Source organism: Peromyscus leucopus, chromosome 6 (genome assembly GCF_004664715.2).
Source record: "Peromyscus leucopus breed LL Stock chromosome 6, UCI_PerLeu_2.1, whole genome shotgun sequence".
NCBI lineage: Eukaryota > Metazoa > Chordata > Mammalia > Rodentia > Cricetidae > Peromyscus > Peromyscus leucopus.
The window spans coordinates 83,949,397-83,973,008 of record NC_051068.1 but is presented as its reverse complement, the minus strand read 5'-3'; the positions used below and the strand labels follow the sequence as shown (position 1 = coordinate 83,973,008).

Below are 23,612 nucleotides of genomic sequence, written 5' to 3'. Positions count from 1 at the left end.
ATTGTTAAAATACCACAGGGCTCTTGGTTTTCTTTATATTCCATGAGTTCTAAGAGCATAATGATTTGAGATAATGGACAAAACGGGACAAATCTGACCCTTGAGCAAAATCTTAAGCATCAGGATTTACCCAGATTGTTCTGTTTCACGAAGAACAAGGTAAGACCTGTCTTAGAAATCTGGCAGCATGGTTACTAGGGCTTCCTGGTATAACGAGCTTCAAAAAGAAGCAGGAAGAAAGATAATAAGGTAGCCCAATACCTTAACAAAATCCTGGTTTTATCGGGCCCTACTTGTTATAACTTTTGCTTATAGAAACCCTCAGGTCCAACTCTGAGTAATTCTGCAGAAAAGCATGTCCACCTTCTACCTCTCCCAAGCAGTCAACAGAACTCCAAAATAAAAATATGAGTCTCACTCATAGTTCATTATATTCCTGGGCTGCTTCAACAGTATTCAAAGATGTAGAATGCCACGTTCCCTGAAGGTGCAGAAGCCACCCTGAGTGCAGAGGAGTAACTGAAGCCTATCTACACCCCTGTGTACCTTGTAAGGCTGTGACTGCTAGCTGCCTGTGTCTAAAATGCCACTCCCCCCACCCCCACCCCGTCTTTCACAGCAAGAGAACCTTGATTCCAACCCAGATACAAACCCACTTGAATCAGGAATGATAACCTCAGCCTCCCTTCTCATGTGTAGTCATATGACCAAGTTCTGGCTTGACTTAAGAAAAATATGCGTTGTTAAAGGTTCATTAAGAGAGAGGGATTACTTTCTGCCACCTACCATGTGGATTTTACAGCTGGAATTCCAGTAGCTCTTTTATACTTTAAAATGACCAACACTGAAGACAGAAGGCAGATGCAAAGACAGCAGAAGAGAGCGTAAGCCTGACAGACAGCTGATCCTCAGAGAGCCACCCTATTAGACAGCCTCTGCTTACTGCAGATTCTTGTACATGAGAGAGGGTAAGCATTTATTTCATCACTTATCTTGTAGTACAGATGAGCTATTCGACTTAAAAAAAAAAAACTGAACAAAATGGTCACTGATATGTCTATCATTCAGTCCTAGGAGCCTGCCTCCTCTGAGACAAGACACTTAGCTGCCCTCCCCTGGAGAAACTCCTTCACTCAGAGATTCTACAGCCCAAGAAAAACATCAGAAAATTCCAGTCTTACATCTTTCTACAAAGACCAAAAGCTTGAGATCCACTCTGCCTCTGGATACACTCACTGTCCCCAGCATCCCATGGTTCGGATTTGGACCATGCAACTCCAGGTGCCTCACCGAAGGAGCACAAGGTACATGAGGTTGACCATTCTGGATCACAGACTAGACCAACATTGCCCACTTACCACCTGTGCCCAAAGTGAATGCAACCTGTAATGAAGGCACCATGTTAAGGCAACCTTTAATACTACTGACCTTTTATACTGAACTAAAAATGTTAGCTTTGTGTTCATATGCATATTATGATCTTAAACATAAAATACTACTACTAGCAGCAGTAATAAGAGACAGCACCCTTTTATCAATAAACACCATATGGCTTACATTGTAGCATCTGGCTGGTACTTTGCTGAGATGGTATTTGCAATTGACTAAACATCAGTATCCCCATTTTACAGATGCAGGAACTGAGGTTTTCAGAGGACAGATGACTTAGTGAAGACTGCAGAGAGCTACAGCTGTAATTATAGCACAACTCAGACTTGTTTTAAACTTAATTTAAAAAAAAAATCTATACAATCCTGTCTTTTAAAAGATAAGGGAGTCTTGAGCCAGCAAGATAGCCCAGCAGGTAAATGTTCCTCATATCCAAGTTGATGATCTGAGTTCCATCCCTAGAACCCATGTGGTGGTAGAAGGACAAAATCTATTCCTGAAAATTGCTCCCTTACCTCCATGGACATGCTGTGCTGTACATGCATGTGCACACACACACACACACACACACACACACACACACACAAACGCGCACGCGCACACAAGCACAATAAATAAAAACATAAAATATTTTTCACCAGAACTTCAAAAACCATCCTAATTCAACCTCAAATTTTGTATTAACACAAGCATTTTTTAAAATAGAAACAAGCAATAAAATCTTGATAGAATTGGTCAACAAGTGGTGAACAATGCCAGAACACAACGAGACAAACCTCCAAAGTGTTCTCTTTTAAGTCCATCTGTTTTAACAGTTTCCTTTCAGGGCAACCAATGTGTTCCCACGAGGAGGGTCATTATGCACCTCCTTAGTTTATAAATATCAAAATTACAAAGAAACACCCAGCAGCGTGTTCTTGCTGGTTACAGCTCTGTGTGCTCTGTTTCTTTTGAAGTAGACCTGGGTATTTTCACCACTTTGTTGAGCATCCTCTTTAAGTCAGGAAAAGAACACTGAAAGAAACCCAGTCCTGAAGCATTCATTGAATATACCCGAAACTCAGCAAGGAATGAAACAATAAGTGAGTTTAAAACAGAGGGAGGGCATCTGTCTTTATATTAGAAGCAAAGGATTTGCACATATGTATATATGTGTGGGTTTTCTGTTTAATTGAAGGACATATATTAAAACATAGTAATTGCAGGAAAATTTTTGTCCTTATAATTCCATTTCTTGAGGGGCTAAAAGGTAAAAACTGAAAATACTCCTAAGAGAAGAAAGTTAAAGAGAAGGATTGAGCTCCCTCTTTCTTCCTTTTGAAGAAATTCACCAACATTCCTGTCCTCGGAGACCAGATGACCAGCCCTCAGTCTGCCCATGCCCATGCTCAGAGGCTCTGTATGCTACCAGCCACCAGCAGAGAACAGCTGCTGTGACTCATCAAGGATTTAAATAGTGGGACACCAAGAGTGCTTAAAAGGAGAAATGTAGGCTGGGGAGATGGTTCACTGGGGAAAGCACTTGCCAGCCGAGCATAATGCCCAAGTGTGAACCCTTAGCACCCAAGGAAAAGCTGGGCAGAGGTGACAGCTGGCCTTTAATCTCAGAGCTTGAGAGGCAGAGGAGATCTCAGAGGCAAGGTGGCCAGCAGGTCTAGCCAAATCAATGAGTTCTGGGTCCAACTGAGAGACTCTGACTCACTACATAAAAGGCAGACACCCAGGGAGATACCCGATGTCATACCTCCAGCCTGCCACACCCCCGGCACACACACACACACACACACACACACACACACACACACACACCCCGCATGTGTGTGCAAGTGCACACCATAGACACAAATAAATTTTTAAAGTAGAAATACTCACAAAGCCATTTCAAACTGTTCCAGCCATTTTTTCTTTAAATCTTTTGTTTTGCAATAAAATTCTAACCCATTTTGTCCTTGGGTATGGATGAGGTAGAAGCCATAAGACCACTGTGAAAATGAATAGTCTTCAAGTTAATAATTATCATTTGTTAAAAAAAAAATTCCAAATTTATTGGAGTGCCTAACCCTCCACATAAAACCTTATAGCTCTATCAGCATTAATACTGATGATTGTAACCAACTTCATATTCATGAGAAAATCATTGTTACCATATCGATCCTAGGAATTGAAAATGATCAGATCAGCTATGTCATGATGCCATCATAGCTCACAGGAGCCTGTGCCAAATCAGTCTCTGGAAACTAAATTCCTGAACCAGTAAGCAGCAGTAAGGTGTACTAATGTGCATCTGACTCCAGATTTGCAGGTTCTGTATTCAAATACTCAACAACTGCAGATGAAAGCGGCATTAACCACATCTGTACTCGACATGTGCAGACTGTCCCCCTTGTCATTTTTGCTAAACAATATGGTACAACAGCTGCTTACAGGAATTTAAGTGTTGTCTTGGGTATTAGAAAGAACCTAGAGATGTTTGAAATTATAGGGACAGACATGCATGGGCTATATGAGAAAAAACCTAGAGATGTTTGAAATTATAGGGGCAGACATGTGTGGGCTATATGCAGACACTAAGCCATTTTGTATAAAGGCCTGAGTGTCTGCAGATTTAGGCATCTGCATTGGAAGGGGTGGTCTGGACACCAAGGGATAGCTGCACTTGAATATTGAAAGCTCTACATAAATTACTAATAGCAACGTCCCGGAAGGTCACCTTTTTATTTTCTTTGTCAGTGGTAGGATTGTTGGCTATCTTGTAATGCTGCAGATCTATGATTTCCTTCATCTCATAGTTATCCCCTTTCCTTTTACACACAATCACTGCCAAGTCAAATAAGAAGATATGCCTGAAAAAAAGAGAGACAGCGCAGTTGACTGACAGACATGATTTAAGAGCTCATGCATTTCTCTTCCTGGATGTGATTACGCCAACCAAGCATTCTTCTTTCGGGCCGCATGGGAAGCAATGAGGAACACAGGGTCACAGAAGCATCGCAGGCCTCCACAACATCGGTGGAGAAATGGTGCCACTCCACCCCAGCTCCCCTCAGCTTAACAAGAAAGGGAAGCACCCTAAGAAGAGCAGCATGTAGACTACATTGAAATATATATTGAAAGTACACCGTGAGGTAAGCCATAAAGCTGCTCATGAATAACTGATCTCTTATTTAAAAGCCAAAAACTCAGAAAAAGTATTCATGATCAGGACAGTAGCTCTCCTACTACCTTCAAAGCAATTGGTCAAAAGCCTGGAAAACTCTTCATCCATTCCACAGGCAAGGCAGAAAATAAATTCCCAGGGTCCCCACTCAGGTGGGAACTACTGTCCTTCTAGGTGAGCGAACCCAAGCTGGGGGATGTGTGTGAATCGCCAAAGGTCATATTGATGATGTGGTACAGAGTAAGATCACACCCAGGCTAACTTTAGAGCCTGCGTTTTCGCTCCTTACGTTGGGTGTCACAATTTAATGGGTCACCTTAAGCACAGCTTGGGTGCAAGAGAAAACTGCAAAAACAGGAAAGCGATGGTTAAGTTTCTGTGCTAATATTTCTTTTTTCTTTTTCTTTTTTTTTTTTTCTTCCTTATTAAAAGCCATGTTAATTGGGGAAGGAAATGAACCCTCTAACCTTATCATCCAGTCGCAATAGATGCGTGCTTTTTTAAAACTCTCGGTGATTAACACACATATTCTTAACCAACGATTGTGACAATGACATATTCAGAGTGCTCAAACACTTTCCTCATCCTCAGACTCAGAAGTGTGGCTCCTGAGAGCTACCTGTGGAATCCCGCCCTCAAGGCAGAAGCAAGAGCTGATGCTGCCCCCTGCTGGCAGACTTTCTCTTCTGCAAGAGTCCAGGAAATCACCACAAAAGCACCAGTTTGACAATCATGTTTCCTAGCGGCGAATGCTCAAGGACTCTGTCCAAAAGCTTCCCTAAATAAAAATATAACTAGCTAGTCCCCATTTGACCTTTCTTCTCGGGATGCGTTGCATTATTTTTAGTTAATTTTTAAATGAATCTGCTTTTTTTAAAGGTAATCATGGTTTTTGTGGCAATTGTCTGGTGGCATTTCACAATCGGGAGTCATATTTTCACCTGTCTTACTTTCAAGGGTTTTCATTTAGCCCCTAAAGACTTAGGCAAATCAACACAGTACAGACTAGAAAGTGAGGTAATCCATAAAGCCTACATTAGAGAATGTAAGGGACCACCGACTGGCCTGTCCCCTTGCCTGACCACCCCCACCCCGTCCTAGAACAATAGACACAAGGTGCCATCGTTCCTGCGACAGCAACTACTGATTGTGAAAGCGCACAGTGCTCCGATCTTCTCACCTTTCTTGCTTCGTATGCTTGTCCAGTGTGGTTATTCGGATTTCACCATCTCCCTGAGGTCGCCCAAATTGCAAAACTGGCTGGTTCTAAAACATAAACACATTTGTAAATAAATATAACATGTGTGTCTGACCTTTTCACAATCACATACAAACAGAAGTAAACATTAGTAAAGACATTTTCCTGGACAACTACCCTATTACAATTGATATCGTTTTTATTTATTTTAACACAGTTACTCTGAACACACAAGACTTTGATATTAGATATGCTACAAAAATCCATCTGTCTTTGTAATTACAGCAGGCATATTGTCGACACCACTTTTACATATAATCTTAAAAGGGAAGTGACCAGAGCTGGATCTAACCTCCCTGAGGACTACATGTCATGGTACCAGAAGGTACCTCTCAAGCTTCCAAAGGTAGGAAGCAACCAACCGTCCCACCCAGCTATGATGCTTATGAAACACACCAATGACCAGCATGGCATAATAACCATAGAAGTTCACAGAACTTGACAGTAACCAAGAGCTCTCTAATTGGACTTATGGCCCATCAATAAGAAAAAAATCTTGCCCAGGACTGGAAACCTATCCAGTTAGCTAGAGCTAGCGAAGTCATGGATCTTGGAGGAGAACCTACTACCATCCCTTTACTAAACTCCTTTTAGTACAATCCCTAACTACAGTCTAAGTAGTGATTCTTATACCCACAGGTAAGTGTAGTCCCCACCCCTCACCAAGGAAACTTCATTACAAAAAAGCACAACCAATTAAAATGCAAAGTTGTGGAGCCCAGTCCTAACTCCAATATCTACAACACAACTCCTGAACTTTAGGCTCAGGGACCCTTGCAGAAAAGGAGGCAGAAAAACTGTAAAAGTCCAAGGAACAGCAAGTTTTCTGTGAGACCCTGTTTCCTAAAATTCCAGAGAATCTATACCCATGAAGTTTCCCCAGCAGGACTTCCTAAACATGAATTGAACAAAGACAGATAGACTTGCAAATGCGGAAGAGGAAAGATCACGAGGACTCAACCCTAGACAAAAAAAAAAAAATTAAAAAAAAAAAAAAAAAAACTAAAGACAAGTAAGAAATGCTGAGAATGAGAGAATAGCCTTCCCTGAGTTGAGGGCACATCAATTGGTTATCCAATGCCAAACGGCCAGCTCCAGAAATATATGCATACAAGTAACATTATACAAACTGAGCAGGTTGTATCTATACAACAATTAGCAAAAAAGAGACCATGAATTTGAAAAAGAACAAGATGGGGGGGGGTAACTTGGAAGTGTTTGGAGGAAATAAAGGGAAGAAAAAATGATGGATGTAATTACATTATAATCTCAAAAAAATAAAAATATTATTTCAAAGAAGAAGTTCAATTCCAAAACAGAAATAACTGCAATAATTTTAACTGGAGGAAGATTCTAGTAACTAATATTTGTCACACATTCAGGGTGGCATGACACAGCCTCTATCTTCATAGAACATACCACCCACAGGGAAGCAATACTTACAGAAGCATGTAATTGCAAATACATAATTATCCCAAAAGCAGAGGATAGGAAGGGGATATAATTTCACCCAGGGATTCAGGGATGGCTTCCTTGAGCTAAGAGCTCCAGGATGAAAAATTCTGATGTAACAATTAAATGAGATATTTCCATAAAGGCAAAGAAATAAAATATTTTCAAACTACTAATAAACACTTATAGTACTTGTTAAGAGAAAAAAAGAATTAACTAAACATTATAAACGACACCTAGAAAGTTCATTCTAATAAAAGATATAAACGTGATTTCAAGAAAATGATAAAATAATAAATGTTTGCTGTCAAAATCCCATTGTTATACTCTAGAATAAACAGAATAAAAACTTCATCTTAAAATTCATATAGGGGGCCAGGTGATGGTGGCTCACTCCTTTAATGCCAATACTTGGGAGGTAGAGGCAGACAGGTCTCTGTGAGTTTGAGGCCAGCCTGGTCTACAGAGTGAATTCCAGGGCAGCCAGAGCTGTTACCCAGAGAAAACCTGTCAAAGAAAACAAAAACAAGACATAAAAAAAACATACTGGAACCTCAGTGGACCCTTGGATAACTAAATGAACCCTGAAAAACAGCGAAGTTGGATACTTCATACTCCCTGACTTCAAAACTTATTATAAAGTTAGAATAGCTAAAATAGTACAGCATTGGCATAAAGACCAGCAGATCAATAGACTAGTGGAATAGTAGTGATCCCAGAAATAAGACTCACATATTAGCCACAATTGTTTTCAAAAAGTTCTAAGAACCTTCAATGGGAAAAACAAAGTTCTTGAACAAATGATGCTAGGACAGCTGTAAGTCTACAAGAAAAAAGAATGAAGTTGGACCTTAGCTTTATACTGTATCTCAAAATGACTCCCTGGAGTAAAGATCTATACGTAAGAGCTGATACTATGAAGGCCTTACAAGAAAATAGAGAAAAGGCTTCACAGAATTAAATTTAGAAATGAGTTCTTAAATGTGACACTAGATGGATGTATAGGCAAGAAAGGAGAGGTGGGTAAATGAGAGGGTCTCAAGTACCCGTGGAACAAGGGACTGATGGGTATACACAAGTATAAATAACTCCTACAAACACACATGCACATGTCTTCAGGCACAGACACACACCACATCACATAACAGGATTCAAAATTAGCCAAGGTATTCAGATGGACATTTCTCCAAACATGTCCAATGAATACCCAAAACAGTGTTCAATACTTTTAATCATTGGAAAACGCAATCAAAACCAAAAGCAGACATGATTTCACGTCCATTTTGCATGTGTGCTTAGAAAATAAAACATTTAAAAAGAGGCCCAAAAGTGAATGTTGGTCAAGTTTATGGAGAAACTGGAATCCATTTAGATTACTAGTAAGAATGCAAACTAGGGCAACTGCTCTCCAGAATGGAGTGGATATTACTCAAAATTTAATCACAGAATGACCATAGAGTTCAGAAATTCCACTATATAACCTAAAGAAGTGAGAGTGGGCACCCAAACTGACATTGGCATACCCACACGCCGCAGCATTATTTATGACACTTCAAAGAGGAAGCAACCAAATGTCCTCTGAATAAAAAGATATAATATGGGATCTGCACATACAATGATACATCAGATAGCCTTACCTAGACAAAACTCACACTATGCAACATGAATGAATGCTTATGGCATGAGGCTGAATAAAATAAACTGGTCACAAGAGCACCAATACCATATGGGGCAACAAAGGGGCTGAACTCATAGACAGAAAGAACGTGAGGACGAGAGAACAGATCAGTCTGTGCTCAGTGAACATGGTTTCACAGAATTAAGAGTTCTGGAGTTGGATGGAAACAATGGGTATACAAGATTATAAATATACTTAATGTCATATGTACACATAAATGTTTATGGTGGTCAATTTAATGTTACTCATATTATCACACTGCCAATGCTATGTACCTGTCAGGAGATACACTATGGAATTCTAAAAGGGAAAAGATGATGGGAGGTTAGGAAATGGGATTGCCTTTAGATTGGACCTTGAAGGAATGTGAGACACCATAATGGGGAAGAATACTCTAGGCTCTGAATAGAATATGTTCAAAGACGGAACCACGGAAAGCTCTAGAAAACTGGAGAGTTACAAAACACAGCATAAGTCCCATGATGTAAAATATGTGGGCAGTTGTTCACCGAATGAGTTCAGAAAATGGTTTAAGTTCATCATTGCGTACTTTTAAATGGGCGACTGTTGATAACCACAGGAAAGTCTTGGCAAGCTTGGGAAAGAAGGTTAATTAGAAAACAGTTGTTTAAAACAAAACATATAAAGAGATTTCTGGTTACAGGGACTGTCAAGGAAGCAGGCGATGGCACCAATGAAACAGAGGTGGCTGTACATGGGAAAAGAAAGGAATGCTCAGGGGCATTCGGAACACAGCGGTGAAATCACTTTGCCAAAAATACCTCAAAGCCATTCTTCTGTGCACTTCCTACAGGTGAAGCCAGCCCTCCATTCTCTCTCGAAACCATTTCAATAGCAACTCAGCTGCCTCCCTAATGGGACTCCTTGAAACACAAACACAGCTGGGACGCTCCACTCTAGGGCAGGTAGAAGCTGTCCTAGATTTCCGCTGCAGTCACAATGAAGCCCTAACCTATCCTTGGATCCAGGTTATGCAATGCTATTCCCCATCCCCTGTGACTGCCGAGAGCTCATCACCTTCTGTTCTCATCACTTCTAGCCACCCCTGCCTCTCAGCTTCCTGAACACACCAAGTGCTTCTTACCCATCTCTGGACTTCCCACTTTCAAGACATTGCCTGGATCACTGACCCAATATTTCTTCTTCTGGCTTCTCACTCTTTGGACCCAGCTCAAATGAAGTGACATGAAAGGACTTTCTCTAGCCATTAACATCTAAACTCGGACTCTCTTTACTGTCCTCTAGGACTCCTGGGAGAAGAGGCCGTGAGAGACTGAGGGAGAGAGGCAAGCACCAGAGGTTCCCAGGCAATGGTGAAGTCACAGGTGACATCACACGAGTGTAAAGACCAAACAGACACAGGACGGGGAAAAACCAAGGTCTGACAGCCGAAAGTTGAAGGTAAACCATCTTTTCCTCAACAGCCGCACTCAGAGCGTCCCAAGATTTGGGGACAAGGGGAAGCTGGATGGGAGGATAATTACATACCAAATTTTCTATAGATAGCTGAAACTGCTTAATTTCACGAAGGGTCTCATTATCTCTTTTCACTTCATTCACATATTGTGCCAAGTCCTGAAGAATAGGAAGAAGGGTGCAGAAAGAACACACAGGAAGATTAGCGATACAAGCTGCTTTGAAAGAAAAACACATCATTAATTCCATCAATGATGAAAGTCACCGCCGTAACTTCTCAGTGACAATTAAATGAACACTCCGTCAATCAAAGCTGCGTCTCAAAGCCACTTTAAAATGTGGGGCATGCAGCTGGGAAGTCTGAAGAGTTGCCGTTTACCACACCCCTGAGGAGAGTAAGGATACTGCTGCTGCCTTAAAAGACAAAAAAAAAAAAAAATCTGCAGCAATACAAAGCCACAAGGAAAGTAGGTCAGGAGATTTTAAATTCCGGGAGCATTAATGGCCGACCTTGACAGGGGTGCATCTCTCCCGGGTTAGATGAAGGGCAGAGCTGAAGGATTAGCAGCTAGGAAAAAGTAACAAAGTTACACGGTGCCCTAGCAAGACGGTCATTTGAAACCAGTTAATGTCTTGTTAGCTCCAGAGAAGGCTCAGTCAAGAAGGCTAGTTCAATTTCAGAGTTAATAAACGAGAAACACGGGAGAGGTAAAGAACAGAGCTGAACAAAAACAGGAAAAAGAGAACAAAAACCTCCAGCCATTCTTCTCCACCTGCCTTCACTTAACTTAAAATGGCTTTTTTTTTTTTTAATTTGCAAAAGCATTAGCTAATCCTCCCATACTGTAACGGGCTATTTTTATTTTGTGTGATCTACATTTTCCTGTTTTCTAAGTTTTGTTTTCTCTCTTTTTTTTTTCTTTACCCTGTTTTAAGCAACCAATAGGAACACAACTCTGCAAACAGCAACTCTTAAGTATGTTCTCAGGGAAGCTTGGCTTTTGATAAGAGCCATCCATAAATGACTTCCTTAAGGACACAACATTTGTTGATTTTTCTAGCCACAATAAACGACCGAGTAATGGTCATGACACCCATGCTAACATCATCTAAACAGCAGAGCTAGTGCGAAGAGTAGTCCGGAGCACTGTTAAATACTTAGACAATGCACCGTCATTGCCTTTCAAAAGAACAAGTACATGACTCTGTTTCAGTTAGAGCTCAGAGTCAAGTTGACTAAGCATAATGTGAAATCTGGGCTTTTGGACATGCCCCCAACAAGTTCACAACACCTGCCTTTATCCCTCTATGTGCTTTCTTGACTTTCAGGTTTAACTGGGAACAAAATCCCTAAGTGAAAGCCTTGTACAGCATCCACCATGGACAACCTGGCAGAGGATCAGTCTGAGGAAGGAGAACCACACTGGTGTTCCTATGGCCCTCTGCTTATTCAAGCCAACAGGCACATAAACAGCACATAGCGAGTCGTTCCTGGAGGCTATAAAAGTTAGCAAACGGCAGAAAGTAGTATTATCATACCTCTCAGTTTTTGGCATTTTTTTAGTCTAGCACTTAAATCCATATAAGAATTCTAACTTCAGAGGCTGATGCAGGAAGAGTGCCACAGATGGAGGCCAGTCTGGGTGACAGCAAGTACCAGGAAGTTCCAGTCTCAGAAAACAAAAACAAACAACAACCAAAAAAAAAAAAAAAACCCACCAATAACGACATAACAAATATCTCCCTCAGTAAGCGACTTTGCTCTTCTCACCCATACCAAGCATGCATGTTGGCGGGCACACATATGCACGCTAGCCGTTCGAGTCCCACGGTCTCTAGGCAGGAAGAGAAGACGCGAGCAAGCTGCAGCTCTCTCACCTTCATTGCATCCAGGGCCAACTTCAGGTTTGCCTTCTCCGTAGCATCGTGGGTGTGTTTGACCAGTTCCTGTTTGGAAGACGCAGGTTAGCAATGCTTTCCTTAAATTCAAAACTAACACTGAAGAAACAAACAGAACATTTTAAAACACCAATAAAAAAAAAAATTAAAGACGCCAATATCTGCCTCTCTGCACCGTGATAATTTTCATGTTGACTGTCCCTTTCAGCCATACTCTACCCTTACCATCACGCCAGTCGGTTTCCCGGATGTTATGCAGGACAGCCTAACCTCTGAGGAATGGATGCTTCTCTATCCCATCCCACACACACTGCTTCTCTAAGACTGTTGATTCTAATGCCACATCTCCACTTTGGGGACAAGAGGATGCTTTGTGTGTTCTGCTGTTACTGTCTTGTTTAAATGTCCGACATCTCTACATACTCTTCTGTCTCAGTTTCCTTTCTCTTTAGAGAGTAGCTGTTCCCTAAATATTAACCCTTTTATTCTCGTTTTACACATCCTCCAAATTTGATCCCAGCCACTGTCATATCAACTGCCACCCGATGAGGCCATCACTCTGCAGTTTACCTGCTCAACCCAGAAACCACACCCGACACCAGACTCACACGTCCAACTAAATAATAGTCCCACAGAGCCCTAAGTCCAATAAATCCCCAAACTTGTTCCACCCTTATCCAGGATGAGAGGACCACTGACAGTGCTGGAATAAGTAGTGGCATTTCCATTGGTGTGATAACCGAAGTTAAAGCCTGAAAGGGCGTCCCAGGCTCTGCCATCCTCTCTCCTCCCCTATGTCTCATTGATGCTAACTTTGATCCTGCCCTAGAGGGCACTTACTTTCCTGGCGGTCATTTTTTCAACAGGTTATTCTGAAGTGCTTCGAAGTAGACTTCAGACCTAGGTTCTCTCCTTCCAATAATCTATTCATGCCTCTGACACCAAGCTGGTCTCTAAACTCTGAGTTCTACCTTGTCCCCACCCTGGTTAGACTGCAGTGAGTCCCCAAAGGCTTCCATTATTACCCAATACCTCCTAGCTCTCACACGCCGGGTCTGGATTCTGCAAACTTCTCTTCATCCCTTTCTCTCAACTTCCACCCAGACAACCTACTTTCCGCCCACACTAAGTAACCTACAGTTCTCAAGGGGTATTCTTATTAATGCACAGGACATGGTGTTCTCTCTTCTTAGAAAGCTCCTCCCCTCATCCACCTGCCAAACTGATACTAGTCCTTCAAAGACCAATTCACAAACCATCCCTCTAGGAAGATAGAAGATGAAGCCTCTCCTGGGGTCCCCAGCGAACTGAGGTGTAGCGGACTCCTTTGTGTCCCTTCTGTGTACCCATCACATTGCTAGACTTCAGAGGTTGACTTACTGGGGTGGGTCCTGTTACACAATACATTCCTAACACTGTTTGGCACACAGACACAAAAAAAGCTACTCAAAATTCTCTAAAGGCCTCAGTGCTCGTTCTGTTTCCTGTTACAAACAGGACCTACAGAAAGAGAGAACTACGAAGTATAAAAACCCGTCAAAATCCTGTTTTTATTCTCATTTTGTTAAATAAAATAGAAAATTACTCTTAATGGTTCCAAAACTCCCCCTATAAAATATTTTAAATTTTATAAATCATGATCATCAAATCAGTCAACAGCTGAAAATGATTTCCTTAAAAAAATCATGAAAGGGCAATAGAAAGGAGAAAAACCACAAACCAATAACCACATTTTTAACAAATTTCTAGACACCAGACATTTGCTCAAAAAAACTTCGAAATTAAAAAAAAAAATCTAAACTTTTTATCTCCATGTAGTACCCAGAATAAAGCTCCCTATTTTTATACACCATCATGGAATCTCTTGAAATCTAAAATACAAAACATCAGGAGAAAAAAAAACAGTGGGTCAAGTCAGGAGTTTCAAAACCATGTCATTGTATTCCTTGGTTTATGAGTCTGGACAAAAATCTTAAGAGGTCACAGAGTCTTTCTCTTGATCTGAAATCTTCTGATCAGTGATTCTTCAATCACTGCTTCACTCCATCAAAGCAACAAAATAAATCATTATCTTATTTTGGACATGTTTTTACCTCCATGATATCTTGAAAGCTGATTGCCTGAGTCGTCCTTATTATTTTTTCATAAAACTCAATTTGATTAAGTTGCTTTGAGTTTAGGTCTCATAAATGTTTTAATGCATTTTTTAAGAAATAATCAGGGCTTGAATTTTTCTGATTTCTCAGTAGAACCAAAATAGAAATGACTAATAATTGCATGGCTACAGTTCAAGAAATGTAATATACAAGATATACAAAGCACAGAAGACTCAAAATTCTATTTCACGTACAGGTAGTAGTTTTTTTTTACAATGACATTCCAGGAGCATCAGCTGGGCTGGCACACTAATACAATAAGACATTTCTTTGGAGCAGAACTAATAAGCCTCCTGGTATAGCTATCATATTAAATTTATAAGACTCTCCACCCTCATTAGAAGACTAACCGTGGAAACCATAAACTTCGTGGGCTTTAGTAAGAATCACCTCACAGCAAGTGTAGCCTTATTACATTTAGTGCCATGAAAAAGCAATACAGCCCACAACACACTCCTCTATTAATTATTGTGATAAGATGGAGAATCTGATGAGGTTAATCTGAACAAATTCAGGTACATTGACTCACTGGCAAATGGTTATTGCTAATTCCGAAAGATGCCATTGAAAGCCTATCTGTATTTGTTCCACTCCTTTTTTCCCCCTTTTTCTATCCTGTCTGAAGAACACAAAATGTGTCTTTTTAGTAAATACACATCTTTTTTTTTTTTTTTTTTTGCTAAAAGGAAAATAAAATGCTTAGTTGTCCTGGTCATGTCACACTGAACACTGATAATTCAGAGAGCGTGCAGCATGCTGCTGATGCGCCACGGTGTCCTGTGGGATGAACAAATGCACAGTAGAGTGTTGTTAAAGTACAGACCTGGAGGAGGAGGTGATACTTCAGCACACGCTGCATGGGAACCACCAGCAAATCTCGAAGAGTAAATTTCCCGTTATTTGCTCTTTTTGAACATTCCTAATGCAATGGATTTCAAATTTGTTAGTTTTCTCAAAGGACGTCATAAAACACTACAAGATGAAAAGTCTACAAGTAGAATCCTTTTAAAATACTTTTGCTCTTTTCCTTCACAATACTTCAGTTCAAACAATAAAGTGTCTTTAGTTTTTTTAAAGCAAGTCTTAGTAATCGTAATATGAATCAAATGAACTATTTCATCAGTGAAGATTATTTTTATAGCACATAATCCTAGCCCTCCAGAGTTTTCCTTTAGAGTGGACTCCCACATTCCCTGTAGGCTTATGAAGCAGATAGCAGCAAGCCCCCCACTCATTAAAAGTGGTGGGTTCATTCACCTTCCTGCTTGGTGTCATGAATTCTATCCAATTACACTTTCCAGTCGTTCCTCACCCCCCTGCCCCCACACCAAAACAAACAAACAAAAAAAAAAAAAAAAAAAAAAAAAAAAAAAAAAAAACACCATCCCTTTTCAAAAGCATTCTGCTAGGCTTTAAGATGAATCTCAATCAAAACCATTTCTTTTATCGCTTCCTCCCCTCCTCCCTCCATCCCTCCCTCTTTTGGTCTGTGTACATGTACACCTTGTGACCATTTAATTATCACTGTAAAGAGTATCTGCCCCAATATAACCTTTTGGACTAAAGACATGTCCCTTAAGCCTCTAAAATTATTTTTTTAAAAACTCTCTGTTTGCTTAATAAATATTTATTGAACTAAATGAAATGGAAAATGTGACTGAATATGTTAAAATAGAAACCTGCTACCACAGTTAATATTTTTAAAGCCTCAGATTTTACTTATTTAATCCTCTTTTAAAAATACTTTAAACTGGGCATAGTGGTATTTGCCTATAACTGTAGCACTCAGGGCCTGAGATGGGAGGATTGATGTAAGCTTGAGGCTACACAGTAAACTTTGTCACAGAACAAAAAACCAAAAAGTTTACTTTAAAATAATATTGACTTCTTCACTCTTGATTGCAGCTGTGACCTTGGAATAAATAATTTGAATTTTAAGTATTAATATATGAAACCCTGGCTATGTGACTTGGGCAAATACTATCCTCCCTTGACCCTTTCTCATATATATCCCTCATAATATATAATATATACTAACATATGTGTGTGTGTGTGTGTGTGTGTGTGTGTGTGTGTGTGTGTGTGTGTGTGTATAAAATGATGGCTATTCTTAGTTGTTAACTTGAGTATACCTGGAATTAACTAAAACCCAAGCAGCTAAGTATACCTGTAATGGATTTTTTTTATTAAATAATTTGAAGTGGGAAGCTCCATCTTTAATCCAGATCTTTTGAGGTAGGAATATCCACTTTTTATCTAGACCACACCTTCTGGCAGAATCCTATATAAAGGACATGGAAGAAGGGAGCTTTTGCTCTTTGCCTGCTTGCCCTCTCTTACTGACTAGTTGATTTCTTCACTGACATTAGAACCTACTTCTTTGGGATTTGAGCACATACTGAAGAACAGCTGAGACATCAAGCCTCGTGGATTGAACAACTACTGGATTCTTGGATTTCCCATTAGTAGCCATTGATGGACTAGCTGAACCACCATCTCTAATCCATTCTAATAAATCCTCTTTCTAGATAGGGTCTAGAGAATTTGACTAATAAAAATTTTGGTACCAAGAGTATGGTATAGATTCTTTCTATCAATTTCTCTAGAGAACCTTGACTAAAACATATATACATTGTTATTCCCAAAGATGTCAAAATGTCAAAGAATTGCTAGAGAGAAACCCTGTGAGTTCAACATTCTCATACAATTGCAAGTGCCCGACCAAAGACTTCTTCAGTGTATGGAGTTACTTAAGATAACATGTGGGTCGTGAATTTATTCCTTTACTTGGTCTTAGTTTTTCTAGCACATTCAAAGGCATTCCTGGGAGCTATGGCATTAACATCAGTGATTCTAATAACCATGATGACTTTATGAGTGTTGTTTGATTACAGAGCTAGGGCAAAATGAACTAGAAAACATGTTGATTGGTTATCTGTGTCTTAACTACCACAGTTCATTAGGAAAATAAATGTTTCAACAGATTCCCTGTATGTAGATGGATGAACATGTGTGTGACAGCTTGTGCACACACATGTGGAGACCAGTAGACAACCTCAGGCATTATTTCTCTGGAGCCATTCACATGGCTTCTTGGGTCTCTCACTAGCCTGTCACTCAGCAGACAGGCTCTACCAGCTGGCCAGCAAGTCTCAAGATGGGGTCTTCCCATCTCCACCTCCCAGAGGTGAGAGCATAATCATGCACCATCACATCCAGCTGTTTTATGTGGGTTCTGGAGGTTGAACTCAGGTCCTCATGCTTACATGAACAGCTCTTTACTGACTGTACTATCTCCCCAGCCCATGAGTTCAACTGATTTCTTGCATTCCACAGATTATTGAACATTCCAGATCATGAGTCTCAACTAGGAGGTCAAATCATTACTATAATGACTGGGTCTTCTCTCCCCATTGCATTTTAAGCTCTTTGGGATGGAAGAGTTTTGTTTTGTTGTTGTTGTTGTTGTTGTTGTTTGTTTGTTTTTTTTTTTCAATTCTAGGCCATCCCAACTTAGTGCAAGGAATAGAAATCTGTACATATAAAATCACAGAAGTTTATTTAAAATTACTGGGAGGGATATCAGTTTGTTTAAGCTTCAAGTTCGGTGGGAGGAACGTTATTGGCATCAGCTACAGCGCAGATGGAGACTGGGGTTTAAGTTCTCATCACTGAAAGTAATTAAGGGACATACATAATTCTTCCGAAGTAATCCATCACCACTTGCCCTAAACTAAAGCTTAATCAAAAGGACTATCATTGAGTTTAACCTTAGACTCAGAAGAAAAGGTAGACTCTCTTACCCCATACCCTATGTTATCTTGACTCCAACACAGAAAAGACACACATACTCACACATAATAAAAAATATTAACAACCAGAAAAAAAAATAACCATCAAGGAAAGAAGATGGAAATGATGGGCATCGAGAGTAAGACAGCTTTCATAACATCCCGTGGGGTGCCCACGTTACACTTTCTCATTACATTCTCCCATGTCAGGCCCTGTTCAGAAGAAGACATCTGAGCTGAGTGAGAGGCTGCATGCTGAATTGCAGTTTCTCGCTGGCAGCCTTTTTAACTCAGCCTGAGGCCTCTCCTCTCCTGAGACTGGAAGAAACTGTACAGGATGTACAGTCCTCGTGTGCTTGTCCTGTGCAGAGCTTTAACATTGATTCTGATAGAAGAGCAGTCCCTGAACAGGGCTGAGAAGCATAGAGGCCTGATAGATGATGTGCTGACTCCCATCTAGAACCATAGTTTTCTATCTCCCTTTTTTTTTTTAAAAAAAAAAAAAAAAAAAAAAAAAAGTGCTTTAACTATTGTTCCACTCCGGACTAATAACATGAGCTGTAAAGTTTTATTTTATTACCATATCTAATTTGAGTCAAGGTAACTTAGACCTCTAGACTTACGAGTATCCATTCTCTAAGAGGAGCATTAACCCTTGGTGCTAATGATACTTTAAAGATGTCATTTAGTGGTGACTAAACTGTCTCGAGATAGAAGGTCACCGTCGTCAAGGGACACTATAAAAGACTCTGTGCCCTGCTAAGCAGTAATGTTCATCGGTGGAAGATGGAAACAGTGAAATCATGCTCATTGTATTAAAATCAAGAAAGGACTAGGATTTGAAAGGCTTTCCCTCTTTTCCATCACCTGACTTCATGAATAAACTAAACAAAGGAAAAGAGAAAGGAGATATTGAAGAGGCAACAGCACAAAAGTATCCCTAAAGATGCTAATTCATAAAACAAACATTTTTAGAAGTTCTTTAAATGTATAAACTCTTATACAATATAATTAATACACATAAATTATGACTTTGGAGAAGAGAAGAGGTTGAGACAGGGTCTCAAGATACACACACACACACACACACACAAACACACACATATATATCTACAGACGGGTGTGTGTGTGTGGGTGTGTGTGTGTGTGTGTGTGTGTGTGTGTCTATGTCTGTGTGTCTGTGTGGCCCAGGCTGACCTCAAACTTGCAATCCTCCTGCCTCAGCCCCTTAAATGCTGGGACTGTAGATGTTTATCACCATTCTCACCTCCAAAACCATGACTTAGCATAAGCCTCCAGTCTTATCCATCTAGTCCATCAAAGGGATGGCTCCAACTTGCTCACAGCCTTTCTCATGGTCATGGTCACATAGTACTTTGACTTTTTATGTTTGTATCTGTCTGTCCACTCTTTTTTCTTATGGGCAATACCTATGCATTTTATACATGAGAAAATGTCTTATGCTGTTCAAAAACATTTGAAATACATACATACATACATACATACATACATACATACACAGAGAGAGAGAAAGTGAATGAGAGAGAGAGAGAAAGGAGAGAAGAGAGAGAGAGAGAGAGAGAGAGAGAGAGAGAGAGAGAGAGAGAGAGAGAGAGAGAGAGACCTATCCATCTTGTACTTCTCACTATCTTGGTAGCTCACTCATAATCTCCCTGCATTCAGCCTTTTCAAGCATGGAATGAGAGAGTTACTAGGAAACACATCACAGTAAAGAGGACCTAAGGAGATAATGTATATAAAACCCACAGCCACAAAGTTAGGCTCTGCTCCTGCTACGATTATCAGCACAGCTTTTACTACCACAGCTATCCTTAGAAATATTTTATAAAACCAGAGCGAAGTTAGAGTTCGCACCCATGAGGAGATGTACTATTGCATTCATCAAGGAGAGGGATACACTGCTTAACTTCATCTTTAAGCAATAAAAAATAATAAAAATAAACAGGCACCTCCAATTTCAATTTGACATCTTCTTTCGTCTTGGCGATGTAGTCTAAGTTAGAGATGGCCAACTCCACTCCACTGCAGTACTGTCCATAAATAACCAATCTGAAAGGGAAGAGGAGAAACCTGTGAGGCTGAAAGAAACAAGCAGAGGCAGAAAGAGAGAATGTTCAGTCTTTAAAGCTACCGTCGGGACTACTACTACACACCTGTGCATGTCTGCGTGTATGTGTACCACACTGTGGAGGTCCAAGGCCATAAGGATGCTGGGGTCCCAGGAACTGAAGTGACTGGCAACTGGGGTGTTGGGTGCTGGGAACTGAACCTAAGTCCTCGGCAAAAGCATCGAGTGTTCTCCACCCTTGAGCATTCTCTCCAGGCCCAAGACTCTTTCTAACACACACTACATGCGGAGTGAGGGTCACTCACATTGACAGCAGCAAAGAGACAATTCTGGTTCCAAATTAGAATAAGATTGAGTCCATGTATGTTTTATGGAAGACGGATTTTACAATAGGGCTTAATGACTGTTAATGTTATTTGAATATATATATCAAATTTTTTTAAATTAAAAAATTCTTTAAGCTTTTATTGGAGGTAAACTTTTTACTGTTTATTCATCCTCAAGACAGTTATATTTTCTACTACAATTTTATTACAATTACCAGGACTCCACTCATTAATAAACCTTTTACTCCTTGCTGCATTTAATTAAGGAACATACATCATCTCAGAAGCGGGAAGAGAGGCCTGAACACCACGGGTAGAAGATAACTCACACTGTATGGGTCTGAGCCCGCTCACCAAGGACAGCTCTACAATACAGACACTTTGCAAAGAGCCTATTAGCTTTGTTGTTCTTATCTCTCCTCTGGCTAAAAGTACTAATAAACTGTTAATATTTATCTAAGAGTTGACACAAAGCAATTCATTAGCCACTTCTTAGTACTAGGAATTATGTTGCTTGATTTAAAATGAGACAGCCGTATATCTTAGGCAAAAAAAAAAAAAAAAAAAAAAAAAAAGATTGATATCTCTGTTGCTGTCTGTCTGTCTCTCTCTCTCTCTCTATCTCTGTCCCTGTCTCTGTCTCTCTCTCTGTGTACTTATGTATATTGTTGTGTGTATCTGTGTATATGTGTTTGTGTGTAAATGTATGTATCTGTGTGTTGTATGTATTTGTATGTGTGTTTGTGTGTATGTATTTATATGTATGCATGTATAAGTACATTTGTGTGTATGTGTGTCTGTGTGTATGTCTGTGTGTTTGTTACTATATGGGTGTGTCTATATGTGGCTGTGTGTTTGTGTGTATGTATATATGTATTTGTATGTGTGCATGGATATGTGCATTTGTGTGTCTTTGTGCATATGCCTGTCTATCTGTGTGTTTGTGACTATATGTGTGTGTTTGTGTATGTCTATATGTGTCTGTGTGTGTATATGTGTACCTATGTGTGCATTTGTGTATGTGTCTCATATTGGTCTAGAGCTAAGCTGGCTGGCCAGGGAACTTCAAGTATCTGCCTGTGTCTGCTTCCCCCACCCCCATGCTCAGTGTTGGGAATATAAATTTTTACAAGGATTCTGAGGACTCATCACATTCACATGGTAAACATTTTACCAAGCTGTCTCCCCAGACCAAGAAATTGCTGCCTTTACTATAAATCTAATGTTCTGAAATCATAAATTGTAAAATATTAGAGTACCAGCTCTTCCTCTCCCATCACCACAGAGAGGAAAGGGAGACTGTGAGCATCAGTGTGAGTCAGTGAAGACTACATCACTCAGGAGTGATGAGCCCTGAACAAGGCCTGCAGCCTATTGCTCTGCCATGTAAAAGTCTGAACACTGTACTAGGCATGCTTTTACAACTTTTATTTTATGTGTGTAAGTGTCTGTCTGCATGTATATATGTGCACCACATACATATTTGGTGCCTAGAAGCCAAAGAGGACATTAGATCCCCTTTAACTGGAGTTAAAGACCATTGTAGGCTGACATGTTAGTGCTGGGAACTGAACTTCACAAGAGCAGCCAGCACTCTGAACTGCTGAACATCTGTCCAGCCCATTACCATCATCATCATCATCATCATCATCATGTAAAGCTCAAACTACTTCCCTAAGATGAAGTATGCTATGTTCTAATTTCTGCCTGGAAGTATTTTAATAAACAAAAGAAATGTACATTTTCCATTTTTAATACTAATTCATTCTAATTCTGGATCAATGCCCACATGTGTTTAAATGTAAAAGTTACCTTTCCTTGTAGTTAATAAAAACTTGATACAAGTTCTGGTCATCTTTATTTACAATGGAATCATGAATCTCTTGCATTAAGCTCCGATGAACTTTCACAAGGTCCTTAGAAAAGAAAACATTGTGAAAGAAAAAAAGGAATCAGAAGCAAAAAGAACCATACCTTACTTCCAGAGCTACCACCGTGACCAGACTTGTGGCTCAGTGAGGAGAGGGGTACAGGGGCTGGAGGGAAGGGAGAGGAGAGGAGAGGAGGAAGCAGGAGAAGAGGGAGAAAGACATGGGCATGGATAATAGCAATTCCAGATAGGACTAGAAATATCAGTGCCTGGTGAAAACAGAAACTATCCTACTTGCTATTATAGGGCAATTTCTCCTTTGCATAAAAAATATATGTGGCTTTTCAATCTTATAATCGCTTCAAAATTTTAAATAAAACTCATCAAGTATTTACTGTTTTATTGAAAGACTAAAGTAATGATTCCTGTCCTTGGGACACAGAGTCGCAAATTGGTTTGGTCAATTAGTGGTGTCCTAGTGTTAAGCTAACAACAATCAGACTAAATTGCTTGAAACCAGATAACTAATGACACAAATATGAAGCAAATAAATTGCGCTTGACAGTCTGCTGGAGCAACTCAAAAGTCAGAATTTCATTTTCATTCTGATAAGCAAGTCATTCTCAGCAGTCAGGGACTGCATGTCACAGAGAGAGAATGAGGAATTTGAATCAAGGTACCAATTCCCCATCATCTCTTCCTCTGTGCCTTGGAGCACAAAGAAACATAACAGGAAGCCCATTCTTTGTACGCTGAACATTTAAGAGGACTATGTCATCTCTAGTATGTTGCTGGATAAAAACCATAAGAGTAGGGACTATCAAATAAGGTGAATGAGAATACCATAGGGGTTCAGGGTTCCTACATCCTACAATGTACAGGTTTGGGTTTTTAATGTTACATCTCCATTTGATATTGTGAACATTTTCTTCCAGTTATAAGTCAATAATAAAGAAGAAGAGCTGAGTGGTGGTGGTGCACACCTTTAATCCCAACACTTGGGAGGCAGAGGCAGGTGGATCTCTTGATTTCAAGGGCAATCTGGTCTACAAAGCAAGTTCCAGGACAGTCAGGGCTACATAGAGAAATACTGTCTCAAAAAAAAAAAAA

General features: G+C 40.0%; 1 protein-coding gene across 5 annotated transcripts in view; it reads right to left on the bottom strand.

The window, feature by feature from the left end:
* Vav3 (vav guanine nucleotide exchange factor 3) overlaps positions 1–23,612 on the bottom strand; it is a 336,414-nt gene that overhangs the window by 152,002 nt on the left and 160,800 nt on the right. For 4 of the 5 annotated variants that reach the window (XR_005091832.1, XM_028879322.2, XM_037207020.1 and 1 more), the window contains exons 8-15: positions 22,445–22,548; positions 20,188–20,287; positions 15,250–15,345; positions 12,250–12,318; positions 10,444–10,530; positions 5,727–5,812; positions 4,100–4,232; positions 3,262–3,371 (exon numbers count right to left, since the gene is read on the bottom strand). Coding sequence is in view for 4 of the 5 variants with exons in the window: in XM_028879322.2 (XP_028735155.1) it covers positions 3,262–3,371; positions 4,100–4,232; positions 5,727–5,812; positions 10,444–10,530; positions 12,250–12,318; positions 15,250–15,345; positions 20,188–20,287; positions 22,445–22,548 (785 nt within the window). In the remaining variant the exon portion in view is untranslated. The remainder of the gene's footprint in view (positions 1–3,261; positions 3,372–4,099; positions 4,233–5,726; positions 5,813–10,443; positions 10,531–12,249; positions 12,319–15,249; positions 15,346–20,187; positions 20,288–22,444; positions 22,549–23,612) is intronic. The other variant, XM_028879323.2, reaches the window with a different exon arrangement.